The sequence below is a fragment of the Manis pentadactyla genome, chromosome 9, assembly GCF_030020395.1.
Source record: "Manis pentadactyla isolate mManPen7 chromosome 9, mManPen7.hap1, whole genome shotgun sequence".
NCBI lineage: Eukaryota > Metazoa > Chordata > Mammalia > Pholidota > Manidae > Manis > Manis pentadactyla.
In genome coordinates, this window is record NC_080027.1 from 111,703,973 (window position 1) to 111,721,547 (window position 17,575).

Consider the following 17,575-nt stretch of genomic DNA (forward strand, 5'->3'; position numbering starts at 1 on the left):
TACTTGCTCTGCTTTCGTCCTCATCACAATGCGTTTGTAAAAGGAGCAATGAACATGCGTAAAGACACTTGGGTTTTCTGACCTGGAGAACTGATTCCTGAAGCAGGAAAGCTGTAGTGGTATGCGGAAGCTGGTCCAGTGTGGTCCAGGGCTTTTCTGCAGCCCGGATTGCTTTTAAGGCTACTTACACTCTCGTCTAATTCCTCTCTACCACACTGAAAATCATCTCTTCTTCGGCCCTCTGTGGAAATAATGTAATAGCTGCTAATTGCTTTCCACTTAATATTCACAAAATACTCCTTCCTGTTCCTGGAGTCCAACTCCACATCATTTCTATAGAAGAAATGCCAATTCCCAGTCCCAGCACTTCTTGAAGACGGTCAAACTGTAGGACATGTATTACTTGAGCACAGAACCACAAGCCTTGGCATATAACATCTAGAACCATGGAAAACCTCCATCTCAGTGTGTGGAGTCCTGATGTATTGTCCTAGCTGCCAGATGACCAAGCTCCTGAATACTGATCAGAAGCTACATGACTCAGGGGGACCCATAAAGGATTCACTGACTCGGAGTCACAATACTCTGCCAAGTATCTGTTGTGCCTATTACCAAGAAAGGCCTTTCTTTAGATTTCCGTTTCATTCTTTATGTGAGTAATGCTTTTTAATTATGGCCCTGAGAGCACTATCACAAAGTTCTGGCCTGCTGAAAGGCAGGTTTCAGAGCAAGTTCTTTTTCAACCCTGCCCTCCACCTCTTTCCATGGAAGAACAGCAAGAGAAAGTAAAGCAGAGTGTGCCAGAAAGGTTTCCATTCATTCAGGAAAAAGTTCGAGTCTTCTAATACCTAAAACATATATCCCCTGCCCTAGAATCTTGATAAAAAGGTTAATAAAATAGGGTAATATCTGCACCTAGAAAATATCAAATTCACTTTCATGACAAAAATAGTAACTTCTTTCTGACTCAATGATTAATTCAGTTTTACATGAGGCTCCTTTTTAAAAATAAGAAAACAGAGGCACCACAAACCCCAAGTATTTTTCCCAGGCTCTTAGTGGCTTTTCAGCAGCCAAGCCAGTCTCACTGGCTCTCAGACGTATGCTCAGGCTTGCATATGTCTACATAACACATAAACATATAATATATGCTTCCAGTATAAACACATAAGCATGCTGCGCCCGTGTGCATGTATGCACGTGCACACACACCATTCCTACCTCATCAAATCCCATCTTGTCTGGATACTTAGGCACAACTGAGACAAACTGGGAAGGTTCCATCGGAGGATGGTCAACTGGAAGACACAAGAAACATGCACGTACTTTGTCAGTAAAAGGCTCAGCGAACAGAATCCTATTTGCACCCCTGATCCCTAGGAACACAACCTGGATGTCCAGGACAGGGGTTCAGGGATGTCCAGGACTCGGTGGTTCTCCAGGACTGAGTGGCTATGCAAAAACCCTGATGTTCAGGGTTTGTTTATACGCAGATTGCAATATTTGCTACATTTTCCTTAAGACTTATTTTAAGAGGATTCAGAAGGCTGTTTAGGGTAATGGTTAAGAGTGAGGGGGCTGGAGTCAGATGATCTTTGTCCGAACCTTGGTCCGTGAAGGTCTGGAACAGTTAGGTGGCCTCTCCGAGCCTGTTTCTTCCTATGTAAACTCAGGATAATAAGTACCTCTTCGGGTGTTATAAAATTTAAATAAGACCTGCGAGAATTCACCAAAGCAAATTAACATAGTAAATACTGAATAACTTTTAAGCTATTACTTACTGTGGCTGGTGATGAAAGAGCTCAGAAATAGGCCAGTCCTTTTCTGAATAATGCTTTTTCTATAAAATGTGGTCAAAGTCTGGGGCTATTTTTATCCCATCCAGGCCAATTTAGCTACAGGTGTGCAAAAGGTCCTTCATATTTAACATGAACTCACCTCTGAGGCCCAGTCCACATCCCAGAACTTGGTACAGGGTTAGTAGGAAGTTTTCAGATGGAAGGGACACTGCACATTCATTAAGTAATAAAAGTTTTATTTGATCCCCTAAAAAAGCTTACTTTAAAAACTATGTATTTTAAAGGTTAGAAGCAATGTTGATTAAAGAACCTGAAAAGATCTTCAAGATTTTTGGTATTGCACAAATTGAAAGTACATATTTGGTTCTCCTTAAAGGGATAATACAAAGAAAAGTTAAAATGATGGCTAGTAACTGAGTTGTTTGCAGAATTATTGGATATGGCCAATACTACCAATCAACAATATCCACTCTCCTTCATTCCAGGCACTGGAGAGGAATCCCTTCCTCACCAGTGAAATTCGTAATGACCATGTGAATTCCTGCTGCTCACCTTGCCAAAAGCTCCTCCCACCTTTGTCTCAGCCCCACCTCAGTGATCACAGCAGCATATGTTGAACTGGAGAAGCCACAAATTCAATGCACGCTAGAATGATGTGCAACACCTGGAGGGCAGCTGCCCAGGGAAGACACTGGGGCCACTGCCTTTTGTGCAGCAAGAAATAAGTTGTATTAAACCAACGAGGACTGGTACTGTTTGATATCACAGCAAAACTTCACCCATCCTAACTGAGATAGTGTCCAGAGGACATTATTTATTTAACTTACCCTGCACCAGGATATTAAAGAAAAACCATGACATCCAGTTTTATTTATGATCAAATGATGTGGCATTCTAGAAGGCAGTGAGACAGGTTTCCTAATATAAACACAGAATCGGTCTCATTACTTCAGCACCAACCACATTTCTGTGAGTACACAGTGCATGGGCTTCTAGTTCCATTAGCAGCCCAGAATGTTTTGGACCTTTCAGCTCCACCCTACTTACTCTTCATTAATTTCTCTTAAGGTCACCAAATACTGATTGAGGGTCCACCATATACAGAGAGAAACTTGTCATACAAATTCCTCCCTGCTCATCACGTTGTTTGAGGAGCTGCCTAGCCCTCCCTCCTTGGGTCTTGGACTTGGGAAGGGATAGTTTGAGTTGCCCTTTCCACACTGTTGGCCTCTCTGGCTTTCATGTGGCCTGCATGGTTTTGATGTTTCAGCCTAAGACAGAGCTTTCAGCTACTTTGCTCCCATCAAACACGGCAGTCATGTTCACAAGACAGTCCCAAAAAAGCCACAAGTGGCTGGCTCTTGAAAGCTACCATGGGGCAAAAAATATGGGAACAATACTCAGTTTTGTCAATGAAGGCAGAGCTAAGCCATAGGGAGAAACAGATATGATACCAGTTAGACCTTCCTTCTTCTCTTACTATGTGAGGAGAAGGGATGTGTCTTTGCTGACATCAGACTTGAAGGTAGTTATAGCCCAGCTTCTGCTTGCGGTCACTTCTGACTCTGTTGTTCACGATTTATCCAGTCCGTCTGGATTAGATCCCTCCCTACACATATTCCTGCACTCCATCACCAGTCGGGACAATGTGCTTCACTGGCTCCGGGATACTTTCTAAATCTAGAAATAATAATAATAGCTATTGTTCTAGAGATCTTACTAAACTCTGGGCTACACTCTTGATGTATGTAATCTCATTATTTAATCTTCCCACAATGAACCATGGGGTAGGGCTGAGTGTCCTTATTTCTACAGGTAAAGAAACAAAGGTTTAACCAACTTGTCCAAAGTCATACAGCTGACAAGACTGGTATGTGAATGTGTTAACCTGACTCCTGCACCCAAACTCGTAACTCCCATGCTACCCTGCCCCCAAACCTAGTCTCTGGTAGCCTTTGGCATCACACTGGCCTTAGGCAGCTTGGCTGGGTTCACAGTAGTTCAGTTCCTTAAGTCTTTGCTCCTGCGTGACTGTCATTTGTTGCACATTCTGTAGTCTGCACTGGCACACACACCATCTAGTGTACAATACACCCACCCGAACATGGCCAGGAAGGCATTTGAGAGATTGTGCTTGGACCAGTCCTAACACTTCTTGATAGTTTCTTCTGAACTTCTTCCATTGCTGCAGCCACCACCTGCGCTCAGGTCCTCACCAGGTTTGGGCTGTTTTAGTATTTTTAAACATTCACGTCTTTTAGTCTTGCCACATTTTAATTCATTATGCACATTGTTGTTAAAAGAATCTTCCTGAAACACAGGTCTGTTCTCCACCATAATAGTTACACTAGGCATGTAAGTGCTTTACAATTTGTTCAATGCTTTCATATTCAGTAAATTGCTGGATCCTCACTTTTTTGTTGTTCTTATTGTTTGTTTTTATAAATGAAGAAATTGAGACCAACTCTGATGCAGACTTGCCTGAGATCAAACAGTGAGTGACTGTCAGAGCTGGAACTCAGTTGTAGACTTTCTGACTTCAGATCCGTAATCTTAATAATCTTTAAATGACATTCTGTTGCCTCAATATGTCATTACTGAGAATGGGCACCAGCGATTTCCCGTCACGTCATGTTCTGATTTGCAAGACCGATCTCCTCAGGCCTCAAAACCCACTTGCTTCTATCACCTTTGTAAGATCTAGCCTCCTACCACTCATCCCCAAGGTTTCTGTACAGCTTCTATTGCACTAAACAAGCAAGTACATGCAGAGTGATGGGCACGCTGCTTTTATTGTTAGCCATTGTTGTTCTGGCCCGTCTCCCACTCTACCCAAGGTCTCCCACTCTGTCTCTGAAACTCCAGTCTGCAATCCATCAACTCCCTGACATTTTCAGGCCCTTCACTTTTGCTAAATGCCTCTTTGTATTTTTGTTAACTAAAACTTGGCTTTCTTTTGAGGACACGGCTTTCCTTTCAGCTGTCAGAGTGGAAGCTGGTTTTTCTCATATCCCCCAGCCCACTCCCAAGTGTTTTCCTCTCATCCCTCAAAACCCACAGCTTTCTGAAGCCTATTTTAGCACTCTCTACCTCCTAGTCATGCCCCCTCAGCCACTTATGACTCCAGTCACTCGCTCATGGTCTCGCTGTCCCTGACATCATGCTTAGAAATGGCATTAACGTGCTGATCCATTCAGCAACCTGGCTGCTGGGTCCCCGACCTTACTACCAACAGTCATTCCTTCAGTGACCCGCTCTCTCGTTTGTACCCATCACACCCTTCCTGTCCTTCCTTCCATTGGTGCCCAACCTAGATTTCATGGTCTAGCTCCCTCACCAACTTTTGTAAAGACTCTTGATTCCCTTCCATTGATTTGCTTGGTAAAACCTCAATCCTGGTTAAACCTAATTGTCTACTGAGCACCAAGGACACTGCAAGAGAAATTCACACAATTGTGTTGACTGAGTAACTTCAAAATTACCACCACAGATGTCAAATTGGCACTTAACACTGCCAAATGATGCAACTATACTTCCCTAGTAAATTAACTTTCCCACACCCTGAGAAATCTATTTTCCTTCCTAAAATCTTGAACATCTCTCTCGAGTGGATGACTGAACTACATATGTCATAAAGAAAATATTCAAAGTCAAATCAGACCAATCTTTTTCTTCCACTTCAAGTCCCCAAACGCAGTTGCGTCTGAACCTACACGGTCTGCATTCCCATCTCCTGGAGTGGACAAAGCATCCATTCCTGTCTAGGACAACCCCTCCTATGTTGTCGTGGATTACAACACCGCTTGTTTTATCAAGAATTTCAGCCTTACAATTATCTTCTCTTCTACATCATCAAGTTCTCCTTATATATATATTACTTGATCCCTCTCATTGGATGCAAACGTGCTAAAATCCTATCTTAAGAAGACAAACACCACAAAAAAATAAAGCAAAACAACCTCTCCCTTGAGCTCTTACTCTCTTATGGCCACCATCCCATTCCTCTACTCCCCACCACAACAAAATTCCACTTTCTTGTCTCCTCACTGTCCTCTCTTCTGGCAATCCTGTGGGCTCGTGTCCCCATCACGGCACTGAAGTGGCTTTTATCAAGGTTATCACAGATCTCAATCTTGTCAAGACCAAGAACCAATTCCCTATCTTCATTTTATTTGACTTCTCAGCAAACAGCTGGCTCTTTCTTAAAACACTTCTCAATTTTTCCTTCCAGCTTTCTGGCTCTTCGCCTCCTCCAGGGATCTGCCCTCCTCCCTTCTCCTGTCTTTCTTTGTTCTTTTACTAAACAAGTTCACACTGTTCCATGGCTTCAACTATCCTTTTAGTCCTGATGACTCTCAAATGCCTGTCTCCAGCCGGAGTCTTTTCCCTGAACTCCAGGCTTATATCTCCAAGTATCTACTAACTTTTCCATTCAGATGTCTAATAAATATCTTAAACCACCTGACGGAAACTTCCTCCCCAGATATTTTTCACAAAGTCTTTCCCATTTCACTGACTGGTATAGCAAGACAAAATCCCATGTAAATACAGCAGAAAAGCTTGCTATCTAAATAAATCTTCTGATGAATCATTTTAATTTTTATTGTCTTTCTTACCTTTGGTCCCAACCATGTTTCTTAAAGGAAAAATGCCTGCTTTCTTTCTGTTTCCTTGCTTCTGAATTACTTCTCAAACACTTTGAATTCTGATTCAGCCTTCTCTGAAATCATTCTTGTTACTGGCATTCACTGAAAATATTCACTGGACTTTTTCAGTCCTTATCTTATTTGAACTTCCATATCTCCTACTCCTATTTCCTTGAAATTCTGTGATATCACATTATCTTGTTGATGAATCCCAAATCAACATCTTTAGGCTTGATGTCACTTAAGTAAAAGATTTACTCTCCATCTACTCACTGGGCATCTCCACTGAACTCATTCATTCAGTCATTTAACTTTTCAACAAATATTTACTAGGTGTGTACAATGACAGGCAATGGGCTACATCTTGACTCTCTTTTTCTCTTAATAAGTCTGGCTAGAGGCTTATCTATTTTGTTTATTTTCTCAAAGAACCAGCTCTTGGTTTCATTGATTTTTTTCTATTGTTTTATTCTTCTCAATTTTATTTATTTCTTCTCTGATCTTTATTATGTCCCTCCATCTGCTGACCTTAGGCCTCATTTGTTCTTCTTTTTCCAATTTCGATAATTGTGACATTAAACTATTCATTTGGGATTGTTCTTCCTTCTTTAAATAGGCCTGGATTGCTATATACTTTCCTCTTAAGACTACTTTTGCTGGGTCCCACAGAAGTTGGGGCTTTGTGTTGTTGTTGTCATTTGTTTCCATATATTGCTGGATCTCCATTTTAATTTGGTCATTGATCCATTGATTATTTAGGAGCATGTTGTTAAGCCTCCATGTGTTTGTGAGCCTTTTTGCTTTCTTTGTACAATTTATTTCTAGTTTTATACCTATGTGGTCTGAAAAGTTGGCTGGTAGGATTTCAATCTTTTGGAATTTACTGAGGTTCTTTTTGTGGCCTAGTATGTGGTCTATTCTGGAGAATGTTCCATGTGCACTTGAGAAGAATGTGTATCCTGTTGCTTTTGGATGTAGAGTTCTATAGATGTCTATTAGGTCCATCTGCTCTACTGTGTTGTTCAGTGCCTCTGTGTCCTTACTTATTTTCTGTCTGGTGGATCTGTCCTTTGGAGTGAGTGGTGTGTTAAAGTCTCCCAAAATGAATGTATTGCATTCTATTTCCCCCTTTAGTTCTGTTAGTATTTGTTTCACATATGTTGGTGCTCCTGTATTGGGTGCATATATGTTTATAACGGTTATATCCTCTTGTTGGACTGAGCCCTTTATCATTATGTAATGTCCTTCTTTATCTCTTGTTACTTTCTTTGTTTTGAAGTCTATTTTGTCTGATACTAGTATTGCAACACCTGCTTTTTTCTCTCTGTTGTTTGCATGAAATATCTTTCTCCATCCCTTGACTTTTAATCTGTGCATGTCTTTGGGTTTGAGGTGAGTCTCTTGTAAGCAGCATATAGATGGGTCTTGCTTTTTTATCCATTCTATTTCTCTGTGTCTTTTGATTGGTGCATTCAGTCCATTTACATTTTGGGTGATTATTGAAAGATATGTACTTATTGACATTGCAGGCTTTAGATTTGTGGTTACCAAAGGTTCAAGGTTAGCTTGTTTACTACCTTACTGTCTGACCTCACTTGCTTATTGAGCTGTTATAAACACAGTCTGATGATTATTTCTTCCCCTTCTTTTTTCTCCTCCTCCATTCTTCATATGTTGGGTGTTTTGTTCTGTGCTCTTTTTAGGAGTGCTCCCATCTAGAGCAGTCCTTGTAAGATGCCCTGTAGAGGTGGTTTGTGGGAGGCAAATTCCCTCAACTTTTGCTTGTCTGGCAATTGTTTAATCCCTCCTTCATATTTAAATGATAATCGTGCTGGATACAGTATCCTTGGTTCAAGGCCCTTCTGTTTCATTGCATTAAATATATCATGCCATTCTCTTCTGGCCTATAAGGTTTCTGTTGAGAAGTCTGATGATAGCCTGATGGGTTTTCCTTTGTAGGTGACCTTTTTTCTCTCTCTGGCTGCCTTCAATACTCTGTCCTTGTCCTTGATCTTTGCCATTTTAATTATTATGTGTCTTGGTGTTGCCCTCTTTGGGTCCCGTCTCTCGGGAGTTCTGTGTGCCTCCGTAGTCTGAGCAACCATTTCCTCCCCCAGTTTGGGGAAGTTCTCAGCAATTATTTCTCCAAAGACACTTTCTATCCCTTTTCCTCTCTCTTCTTCTTCTGGGACCCCTATAATGTGGACATTGTTCCTTTTGGATTGGTCACACAGTTCTCTTAATATTGTTTCATTCCTGGAGATCCTTTTATCTCTCTCTATGTCAGCTTCTATGCATTCCTGTTCTCTGGTTTCTATTCCATCAATGGCCTCTTGCATCTTATCCATTCTGCTTATAAATCCTTCCAGAGTTTGTTTCACTTCTGTAACCTCCCTCCGGACATCTGTGATCTCCCTCCAGACTTCATCCCTTAGCTCTTGCATATTTCGCTGCAGCTCTGTCAGCATGTTTATGATTTTTATTTTGAATTCTTTTTCAGGGAGACTGGTTAGGTCTGCCTCTGCAGATCCTTTCTCAGGTCTAACTATCTTGGACTGGACCAGATATTTTTGTCTTTTCATGGTGATAGCAGTGGCTGTAGGCAGGTTGTGGGTGTGTCAGCTGGGAGAAGAAAGTCCTTTCCTGCTTGCTGGATGCCTTGCCCTTCTCCACTGCCTGTGACGGTTACCCGCACTCCTGGAGCAGCCACTGGGTTAGTCCCCTAAGCTGCTGTGGGTGGGGTGTCCGTCAGAGCAGCGCGGAGCCCTGCGGGGAGTGGCAGGCATGCCAGGTGCACTCCTCCGTGCTAGCAGCCACCCTGCTGGGCAGCTGTGTAGCAGCAGTGGCCTTTGGGTCTGGCCCGGGTGGCTGTGCATTGGGCTGGGATTCCAGTCGGCTGCTAGGAGCACACTTGCTCCCTCTGGCTCCGTTGCAGGTGCACGCTGGGCTCTTCCGCGCAGGCTTCTACCGGGCTCCTCTGGCTTCACTGCCGCCAGTGTGCATGAGCTGCGCCTGGGCTGTTCGGTTGCGCCGCTGCGGGCTAGCACAAGCCTCTCCTGCGGTGCACGGATCTGCTCTCGGTCCCTTCCGGCGCTGCCATACCCAGGGCGCACTGCCACTCTTCTGCTACTGGGCCGGCGTGTCGGGGTCCGCGCCAGTTGGAGGAATGACTGGCAGACTGCTTATTGCCGTGAGGGGCTTCAGAGCTGCACTGCCTCCCCGGGGTTTAGGGTGCCTAAGTTTCCCCGGTATTCCCAGCTGCCGGGACAACTTCGTCCAGCTATGGGGTCCCTGTCTCTTTAAGACTTGCAGAAAGCACTTGCTTTTCTTTTGTCTCAGGGGCGCCGATTGCGGGGACCTGCCCACAGGTTTTGCTTTTCCGTTTCTCTAACATCCAGCACCCCGTGCACCTTGTGTCTGCGTTCCGGGTGCGGATTTCTAGAGCTGGTTGTTTAGCAGTTCTGGGCTTTCACTCCCTCCCCATTCCAACTCCTTTCTTCCTGCTGGGTTTTGGGGTGGGGGAGCGTTCGGGTCCTGCCTGGCCATGGCTTGTATCTTACCCCCTTCATGTGATGTTGAGTTCTCACAGATGTAGATGTATCCTGGCTGTTGTACTGCATCCACTGGTGTCTCTTTTAGGAATAGTTGTATTTATTGTATTTTCATAAATATATATGTTTTGGGGAGGAGATTTCCTCTGAACTACTCATGCCGCCATCTTCCCGTGATCCTCCAGTGGGCTACATCTTGAGACCAACATGATGAACAAGGAATTTATTATCTGGGGGTGGGGAATAGGAAGTAGTGTTCACAGGCAACTCAATAAGCTTAAAAATGAACTCATGATTTTTATTTGTAAATGTCTCCTTTACATACTTTCACCATTCAAACTTCCTACAGTCATCCCAGACATGAAGTCAGAACTTAGACGTTTTTCTCTGCCTCCCTTTTGCTCATCCACAAACTCTTGGCTAAGTCTTTTCGAGTCTTTATCATAAGTTTCTTTTAATCTGTGCCTTCTCCATTCCTGCTGTTCTTGCTCTAGCTCTGATCCTTGCTGTCTTTTGCTAGTTTATTGTGTAATGTCCAAAATGGTCTCTTCTCCTCTGATGTACAACCAGCATCCACTGCCCCACCCTGCTATGGCCATATTTCTTTTACCACAAGAGTGGTCTTTATAAATCCAAATTCAACCCCACATTTCTCTGCTAAAATCCCTTTAAATGCTCCCTTCAGTTCAGGAAAAATCCAAACACCTTGTTATACATCACAGGCCCTTCTGGCTGGGTTCCTGCCCACTTTCCAGCCTCACTTCCTACTGTGTCTCCCCAGCCACCACCAGCAGCCACAAATGCACATCCTTCACTCCAGTAACGAGTAACAACAGAATTTCTCAGAGGTTGCATGAAAATTCAGTGCAAATATTCCCTCCTTTGGGAAGGCATCTAACATGGTCTCCAGGCAGGGTGGACTCATTATTTTTTTCTTTTAGCCACCACTGCACATTACACATAATAATTAATATAGCTACTGATCATCAAGCATTTGCCAATTCTGACATCATGCTACACGCAGAGCCAATAACAATACAGTGCTTAAGGATATGAGCTTTGGAGATAGTAAGATTGGCTCAAATCCCAATCTGTCATGTGTTGTTTAGCAGAATGATCTAGGGCAAGTTACTGAAACTCACTATAGCTCCATTTCTTTACCTTTAATATGGGGATAATAAAAGCCTTTTCATTCAAAATTATTTATAAGGATTAATGAGGCAACCTACATGCTAATAACTTAGCATGGTATCTGATACATCATAAGCTATTATTAAGTTGAAGTCATATTGTTATTATTATTAGACTTTTTTATACATCGTGGAGAATTTGCCCAAAAACCCTAGAGTTTTCATCTCCATTTCACAACTGAGGTAAGGTTATTTGCCCCAAGACATATAATTAGAAGGCAGCAAACTGAGAGTTTAAAAACACACCACAGAACACCCTTATAGGCCTCATGGCATTGTGTGAAATGCATTTCCTGGGTACTAGCTCTCCACCTGGCTGGGAACTCCCTGAGGGCAAAGACTCAGTCATAGTTATATTTCACACAGGAGAATTTAAGGATAGCTATAATGCATCAAAGCATAGCTTTGATGCAGCCAACACAGACTGATGAGTGCGAGGTTCCAGTCCCTGGAGAGGGGAGAAGTGGCTGGTGCAGGCACGGTGGCAATGGAACCAGAGCCACCGCCCCAGGCTCCTGAGTCACTCACTCATCGCTTCTATCTGCACATGGATGAGGTTCTCGATGTCCTCCTGCAGGGTCTGATGGGGCTTCAGGGGGATGGGCAGGTAGCCGTAGTGCTCTCTGTTGCAGAGGTACATCTGGACACCTGAGGACCCAAGAGAGGGACAAATCAGAAAACACACTTCTTCATTCTATAGTGACAGCTAAGGATAAAGAGAGTGGACTGGCTGAGTTTGAGTTTGGCCCTAAAATCAAACGAGTAGTTGTTGCTCCAGACACTGTAGACTTCAGAAATGCTCCTTTATTTAAAAAAAAATAGGCTAAAAAAACCCTAAGCCATTCTTAACTCAGAGGAAATTATTTCTCTTCTCTGAAGAAAAAGCATACTCATGGCCGGAAATGCACATGAAAGGCATGAAGGTATCAAAAAAAGAGGGATTCCCATTCATTTCCATTCCAAAGAACAAAATGGAACACTATAATCCACCTACAGGAAATAACGAGAAAATGAGGAATAAAATCCACATGTGATATGAAAGCAAACAGGAAAATCCTGTAAGGCTAACAGATTATTAAGTTAAATCTGGTTAGGTGTAGAAAAAAAAACAACAAAAGAAACAAAGGAAATTCAGAATTCTCCTTGACTCTCCTTGGTTTTATGTCTTCTCTTAGCAGACATGGATTTGGAACCCAACAATAGACAGGAAAATTCTATAATAGACTCATAAAGAGTCAAACGCAAGTCTGCATTTCAAGTCCTGTTAAGAACTGGCAGTGTGGCAATACCAGAAACATGCCACAGCCCTCCAGAACACAACACTGGCCGTCACGGCTCCCAGGAGTTATTCGGCATCTGTGTTCACCTAGGTCGCTAGCAATATAGGAATCAGGGAGGTCTCAGAGGTCCAGCCGCTGACAGCTCTGACTAATGAAAAGCCTACTTGGTTAAAGGATGAGTCTGCCAACCTCCCAACCTCTGGTCCCTGTGTCCAAGCTTCTGATTTGTTAATTACTATAATCTTCTATGCTTTCCTGAGAGAGATGTATCTGCATAGTGGCTTCTTTATTTTGTGCAGATGAAATTTCCTCCAGCCAACTGCATACCCTATCAAGTCAGGTAAAGCCATCTCACAGCATTAACAGAGAAGAACGGGAAAAGAAAAGCGCTTTTATCCTCCTCTCAGCTGAATCTGGCTCTGATCAGGGCTGGCCCAGCGGCACCGTCACTTCTCTGGCCTTCACCGAGTGAACTCCGAGCTCTGCCGCTGGCCATGTGGACACCTCCGAGGAACTTCAGACTACAAGGTACCCTTTTGCAGAGTCGTGATGACTTTGGAAGGCACAAGGAAAATGATTTAATATTTAGGTTGCCTCCCTACCCTAGTTAGGCAAGTCATCTTGCCATTCAACTTTCCAAAGCTTCAGGAACAAGGGGAGGTGAAACCTAGCCAGGCTGTCCATCAAGTGTGGGGACAAGAAAAGCATTTTCAGCCACGTGAGGTCAAAAATATTTACTTCCCATCACACCTTCTTGGAAAGGTACTAGATGATGTGGAAGAAGGAGAAGGAAGAGGAGATTGCGGGAGGACAGAGGAGGAGGAGAAGGGTCACAAAAAAATAACCAGGAAGACTTGAGGCATATTATAAACAGGAGAGTCAGCACGGAAAAGAGGAGTCCCGTGTCGTTAGCTGGGACACCACCCGGGTTAGAGTGACAGCAGAAGGCTCCAGGAGAGACACCCTCACAAACATGCAGAAAGAACATCTGACGAAGTCTGACCGTCCTCACAGGAGTTTTGGACAATTAGGGTTTCGTTCTGGATTGTATTAGTAACAGTAAAACTAACTTTTCAAAAGCAATTTTTGTTAATTTAGATAAGAAAGGAAAATTAACCGTAGTCTATAAATGGTAGGAGTTTCTCAGCTCTGCCTTTTTTCTGACCACCAATCTACCTTAAATTACAGGGGAGACCCTAACTCCTCATGTCTGCAGTGCAGAGTCAATAGATGATGCCCAAAGTAAAGCCAGGAAATCAGGAAGGAGCAATACAGATATGTTATGTAGAAACATGGAGGTAAATATTATACTTGCACTATCATCTGGAAGAGTTAAAAGTGTCTGTCTTCTCGAAGAAGGAAATGGTAGGGGGACAGGTGCTTGCAGAGGACTTCGATTTTGTAATAAACCCTGGGAAGCTATTTGAATTCTTCCAACTATGTGCATAGATAATTTGATAAAAATATAAAAATTATAAAAGGAGATGTGCTGATGCTTACATAAAGTCTATGAAGGAATCTGGCACTCTCAGTGAAAACTGCTTCTGGGGAAAACAATATTCTCTTTGAAAAAAGATGATGACTGATATTCTAACATGAGGAACTGTATTTCTCTTATGAAGATATCAGATGTTATCTTGTACTCACATAGGACCTTAACATTGCAGCTTGATATGCTCACCATTATCCTTTGTAATGAAAAATAGGACTTAGGCTATGACTTGTCCAAAGTCATATAGTGAGTCCTTAGTGCCATTGCCAGGTGTCCTTCTACCCACTGAGTCTCAGAACTAGTAATCATTCTGGATTGCAAACCATGTCCACAGGAGCCCCAGTGACGTGCAGATCACTTGCCTCTTTTGACTCACTGCAGTCATTTGGAAGATGACTGACTGGCACCAGAGGAGATTCCTGTGGCCATAACACAGAGTTCAAATCACCGGCCACAGTGGGACGTGAATTCCTGACCCTGGCCTTATTGTAGCCACAGAGACCTGCTCCTGACCCCTGTGCTCTCTTCTTGGGCTAGACGGGCAGCCTTGCCCCAGCACACCTGGATCTCCCCTCTCACTCATCACCCATGTGTGGCAATGACTGGAGTCAGAGGTGAGAGATTAAGGATCAAGGTGTGCAGTTAGATGGCCTGATGGGGACATGCAGACCGTTTATTTCCTGTGGGGCATTTAAAAAATGTTGCTCCAACAGATGTTCACAAGAGTGAGAACAAAAGAATACAAACCATCATTCATAAAGTCTCTCAAGGGAGCAGGCAAGTGGTTTGCTTTGAATCTCAGGATGCAAGAGCCTGGAGATACCCCATGAGCTGTGTAGGACACCCAGGCTCACTCATGTCCCTCCTGAAAATGCTTCAAGATAAGTTCAAGTGCTATCTCAGAACCACATGACTGACAGCAAAGCTCCTTCTTTCCCTGAAATGACAGTGATTCTTTTCTGCTTGACTCCTGCCTCAGCTGTCCCACTGATCTGGCCCTCAGCTTTCATGGTTTCATAACTGTTACTTATATTTCCACATGTAAGAATCTTACCTCCTCAGCAAACACAGAGCCTGACACCATGTTAGGCACAAAAGTAAAGCCTAGAGTATCGATCCTCTCTCCTTCCTTTTTTGCATCTCCTCTTCCCAGCGGAGCCACCAAACAGCTTTGGGCCTGTGCACCTGTTTTCAATGTCCTGGGAAGTCTGACCATAAAGAATGAAGTCCAAGTGAACAGGCCAAGCAAAAGGCAGAGCTGAAAAACCCCTACCAGCTTGTGCCACTCTTCTAGCCCCAAATCCAATCCTTCATTTAAAAAATACATCATAATAATTTAGTGCATGGGCCACAATAATGCCTTGTGCAATGGCTATAAAGGAGGACTCTGTTAGGCAAGGATCATTATTGTAATTGCTAATGGTTCACTTTCTTGGAACATCCTTACTTCAAGCCCTGAAGCAAAATAACTGGCACAATGCAAAGGAAGGGGAAGGCCCTGGGTCGGCTTCCTGTCCTGGAGAAGTCAGAGCACATCACAGAACAAAGGGAAAGAAGCAGTTTCCATTAACACTGACACAAGAACCTCCATGAAAACTTCCATCCGCATGAGGATTCTTGCTTCTGCCCTGACCCAGGCATAAAAAATGCCTACACATGGCTGAAGGATCTGAAAGGCTCCAGCAGCCAAGGGGGAAAATCAGCCTTCCACATTTCCACCAAATATTCTCATTCCTACCAAATCTACCACTGATGAGTGGGACACCTAAGGCTTTAAAGATGACCCAGTGGGAGAGTTGTAGCTTGAGTTTGTATTAACATTCTCACTGCCAGCAACCTGCCTCAGCTGACTGGGGTGTTGACACGACCCATCCACCCTAACTTACATGGCCGCATGAGTGTATTCACCATCTGCCAGGTTTCTAAACTCACTGTTGCTAGTGGTTAAGGGGCACATTACTGGTTTATTGATAAGGGGCTTGACTTCTGTCAGCAAGGCATGAATGATCCTGAGAATGAAGGTTTGCTTTAGGAATGTCATGTATCTTCTGGATGAACTGCTTCAGCGAATTACATCCAACTGCAGGTGACAGAAGAGAAATACAATTCAGTTAGCTTCCTTAAAAAGCCTACAGATCTGTGGATAAAGTGAAGGTTCCTGTGGCCAGGATTCTCACCTGGCCCTGGTTGGCTGGCTCACTACACAGGTGTGGGCAATACGTTGTTATTGACTCTATATAAAGAGCTCCACCCAGGGCTCTGGGCAACATAGTGGCATGGCTGCAAGGCTGCAGGAGAGCAGAACAGACAGCTAAGGGGGCAGAGAGGCCCAGAGGCAGAGACCAGCTTGCTGCATGCAGACTTGCTCTGAGTGGACGGGGTTCTAGTGACTGACCTGCCACCGTGGAAATGAAGTTGGATGTAACCCTTTCCCCACAAGAACATTCTACTCTCATTTCTTTGGTCACTTTGAATCCATAGTGAACTTGCCTGGGGCTGAAACCCTATTTTCAGGAGGGACGTGAGTGAGCCTGGATATCCTACACAGCCCATGGGGTGTCTCCAGGCTCTTGCATTCTGAGATTCGACAGGCTGCCCTCAAGAAGGAGTGTTTCAGTGGGCTGCACTATGGACAGGGAGACATTCAAGTGTCCCCCAGTGGACATATGTTACTGGGAAGGGGTAGAGGACTGGACTCCACCCCAAGAGAAAGAAAATTTGTTGGTGACTGAAATGACATCACTACGAAGTGCTGTGGAAATGGTAGAGGATGTCGTGGGGGCCCGAGAGGAAGCAGCCCGAGAAGAGCGGCACGAGAGCGCAGGCTGCCCAGTGCCAGGGGGCGGGTGCAGGATGTAGTGAAGCTGTCTGCCCCGGAAAAGGAGCAGAGGTCTGACGAACAGGTGGGGGTGGAGACCCCACCTGGTTGAAAGCTGGTAGAGAGCATGAAGGACTCGGCAACTGGGGGTTCTTCCAGGAGAGGTGCAGCCCCCTCGTCAGGTCGTGGAGCCCTCCATGCTCTGCCTCTACCCTCAGGCTCAAGCACAAAAGGAAATACGGTCTGCTTCTCGAACAAATTTAAAGGGCCCCGTGAAGGTCACAAGGACCCAGATGTGGGTTGGTTTGAAAAGGCAGGAGCAGACAGAAGGAAATTGGACTGGAGCCGTGGCAATAACTGAAACCAGAGCAGCAGTTCCGGCCGCTGAGGATGAAGCAGAAGGCAGAGATAAAGCAACAAGATCGGCCTGTGTGTCTGCAAGACTTTCTGCTGGAGAGGCTGGAGAAGGTGGGTATTGTAAGGCCCACCCATGGTTCTTTGACAGTGTTCCAGCTTCCTTGGACAGGGACCATTGCAGAGGATTGAGGGCACATAGATTGAGAGGCAAGAATCCTGGAGGGGTGGAGTGTGGATAAAGTGAAGATTCCTGTGGCCAGGATTCTCACCTGGCCCTGGTTGGCTAGCTCACTACACAGGTGTGGGCAATGTGTCATTGACTCTATATAAAGAGCTCCGCCCAGTGCTCTGGGCGACACGGTGTTACAGCTTCAAGGCTGCAGGGGGCAGAGATAAGACTGGAGTGGTGGCAGCGCCGAGGCCAGAGACTGAGACGGCTGCA

At 44.3% G+C, this 17,575-nt stretch overlaps 1 protein-coding gene across 2 annotated transcripts in view; it reads right to left on the minus strand.

The window, feature by feature from the left end:
• Nucleotides 1–17,575, minus strand: part of COLGALT2 (collagen beta(1-O)galactosyltransferase 2) — a 96,990-nt gene that overhangs the window by 22,193 nt on the left and 57,222 nt on the right. For both annotated transcript variants that reach the window (XM_057507942.1, XM_036912568.2), the window contains exons 6-7: nt 11,715–11,834; nt 1,222–1,298 (exon numbers count right to left, since the gene is read on the minus strand). In XM_057507942.1, coding sequence (XP_057363925.1) covers nt 1,222–1,298; nt 11,715–11,834 — 197 coding nt within the window. The remainder of the gene's footprint in view (nt 1–1,221; nt 1,299–11,714; nt 11,835–17,575) is intronic.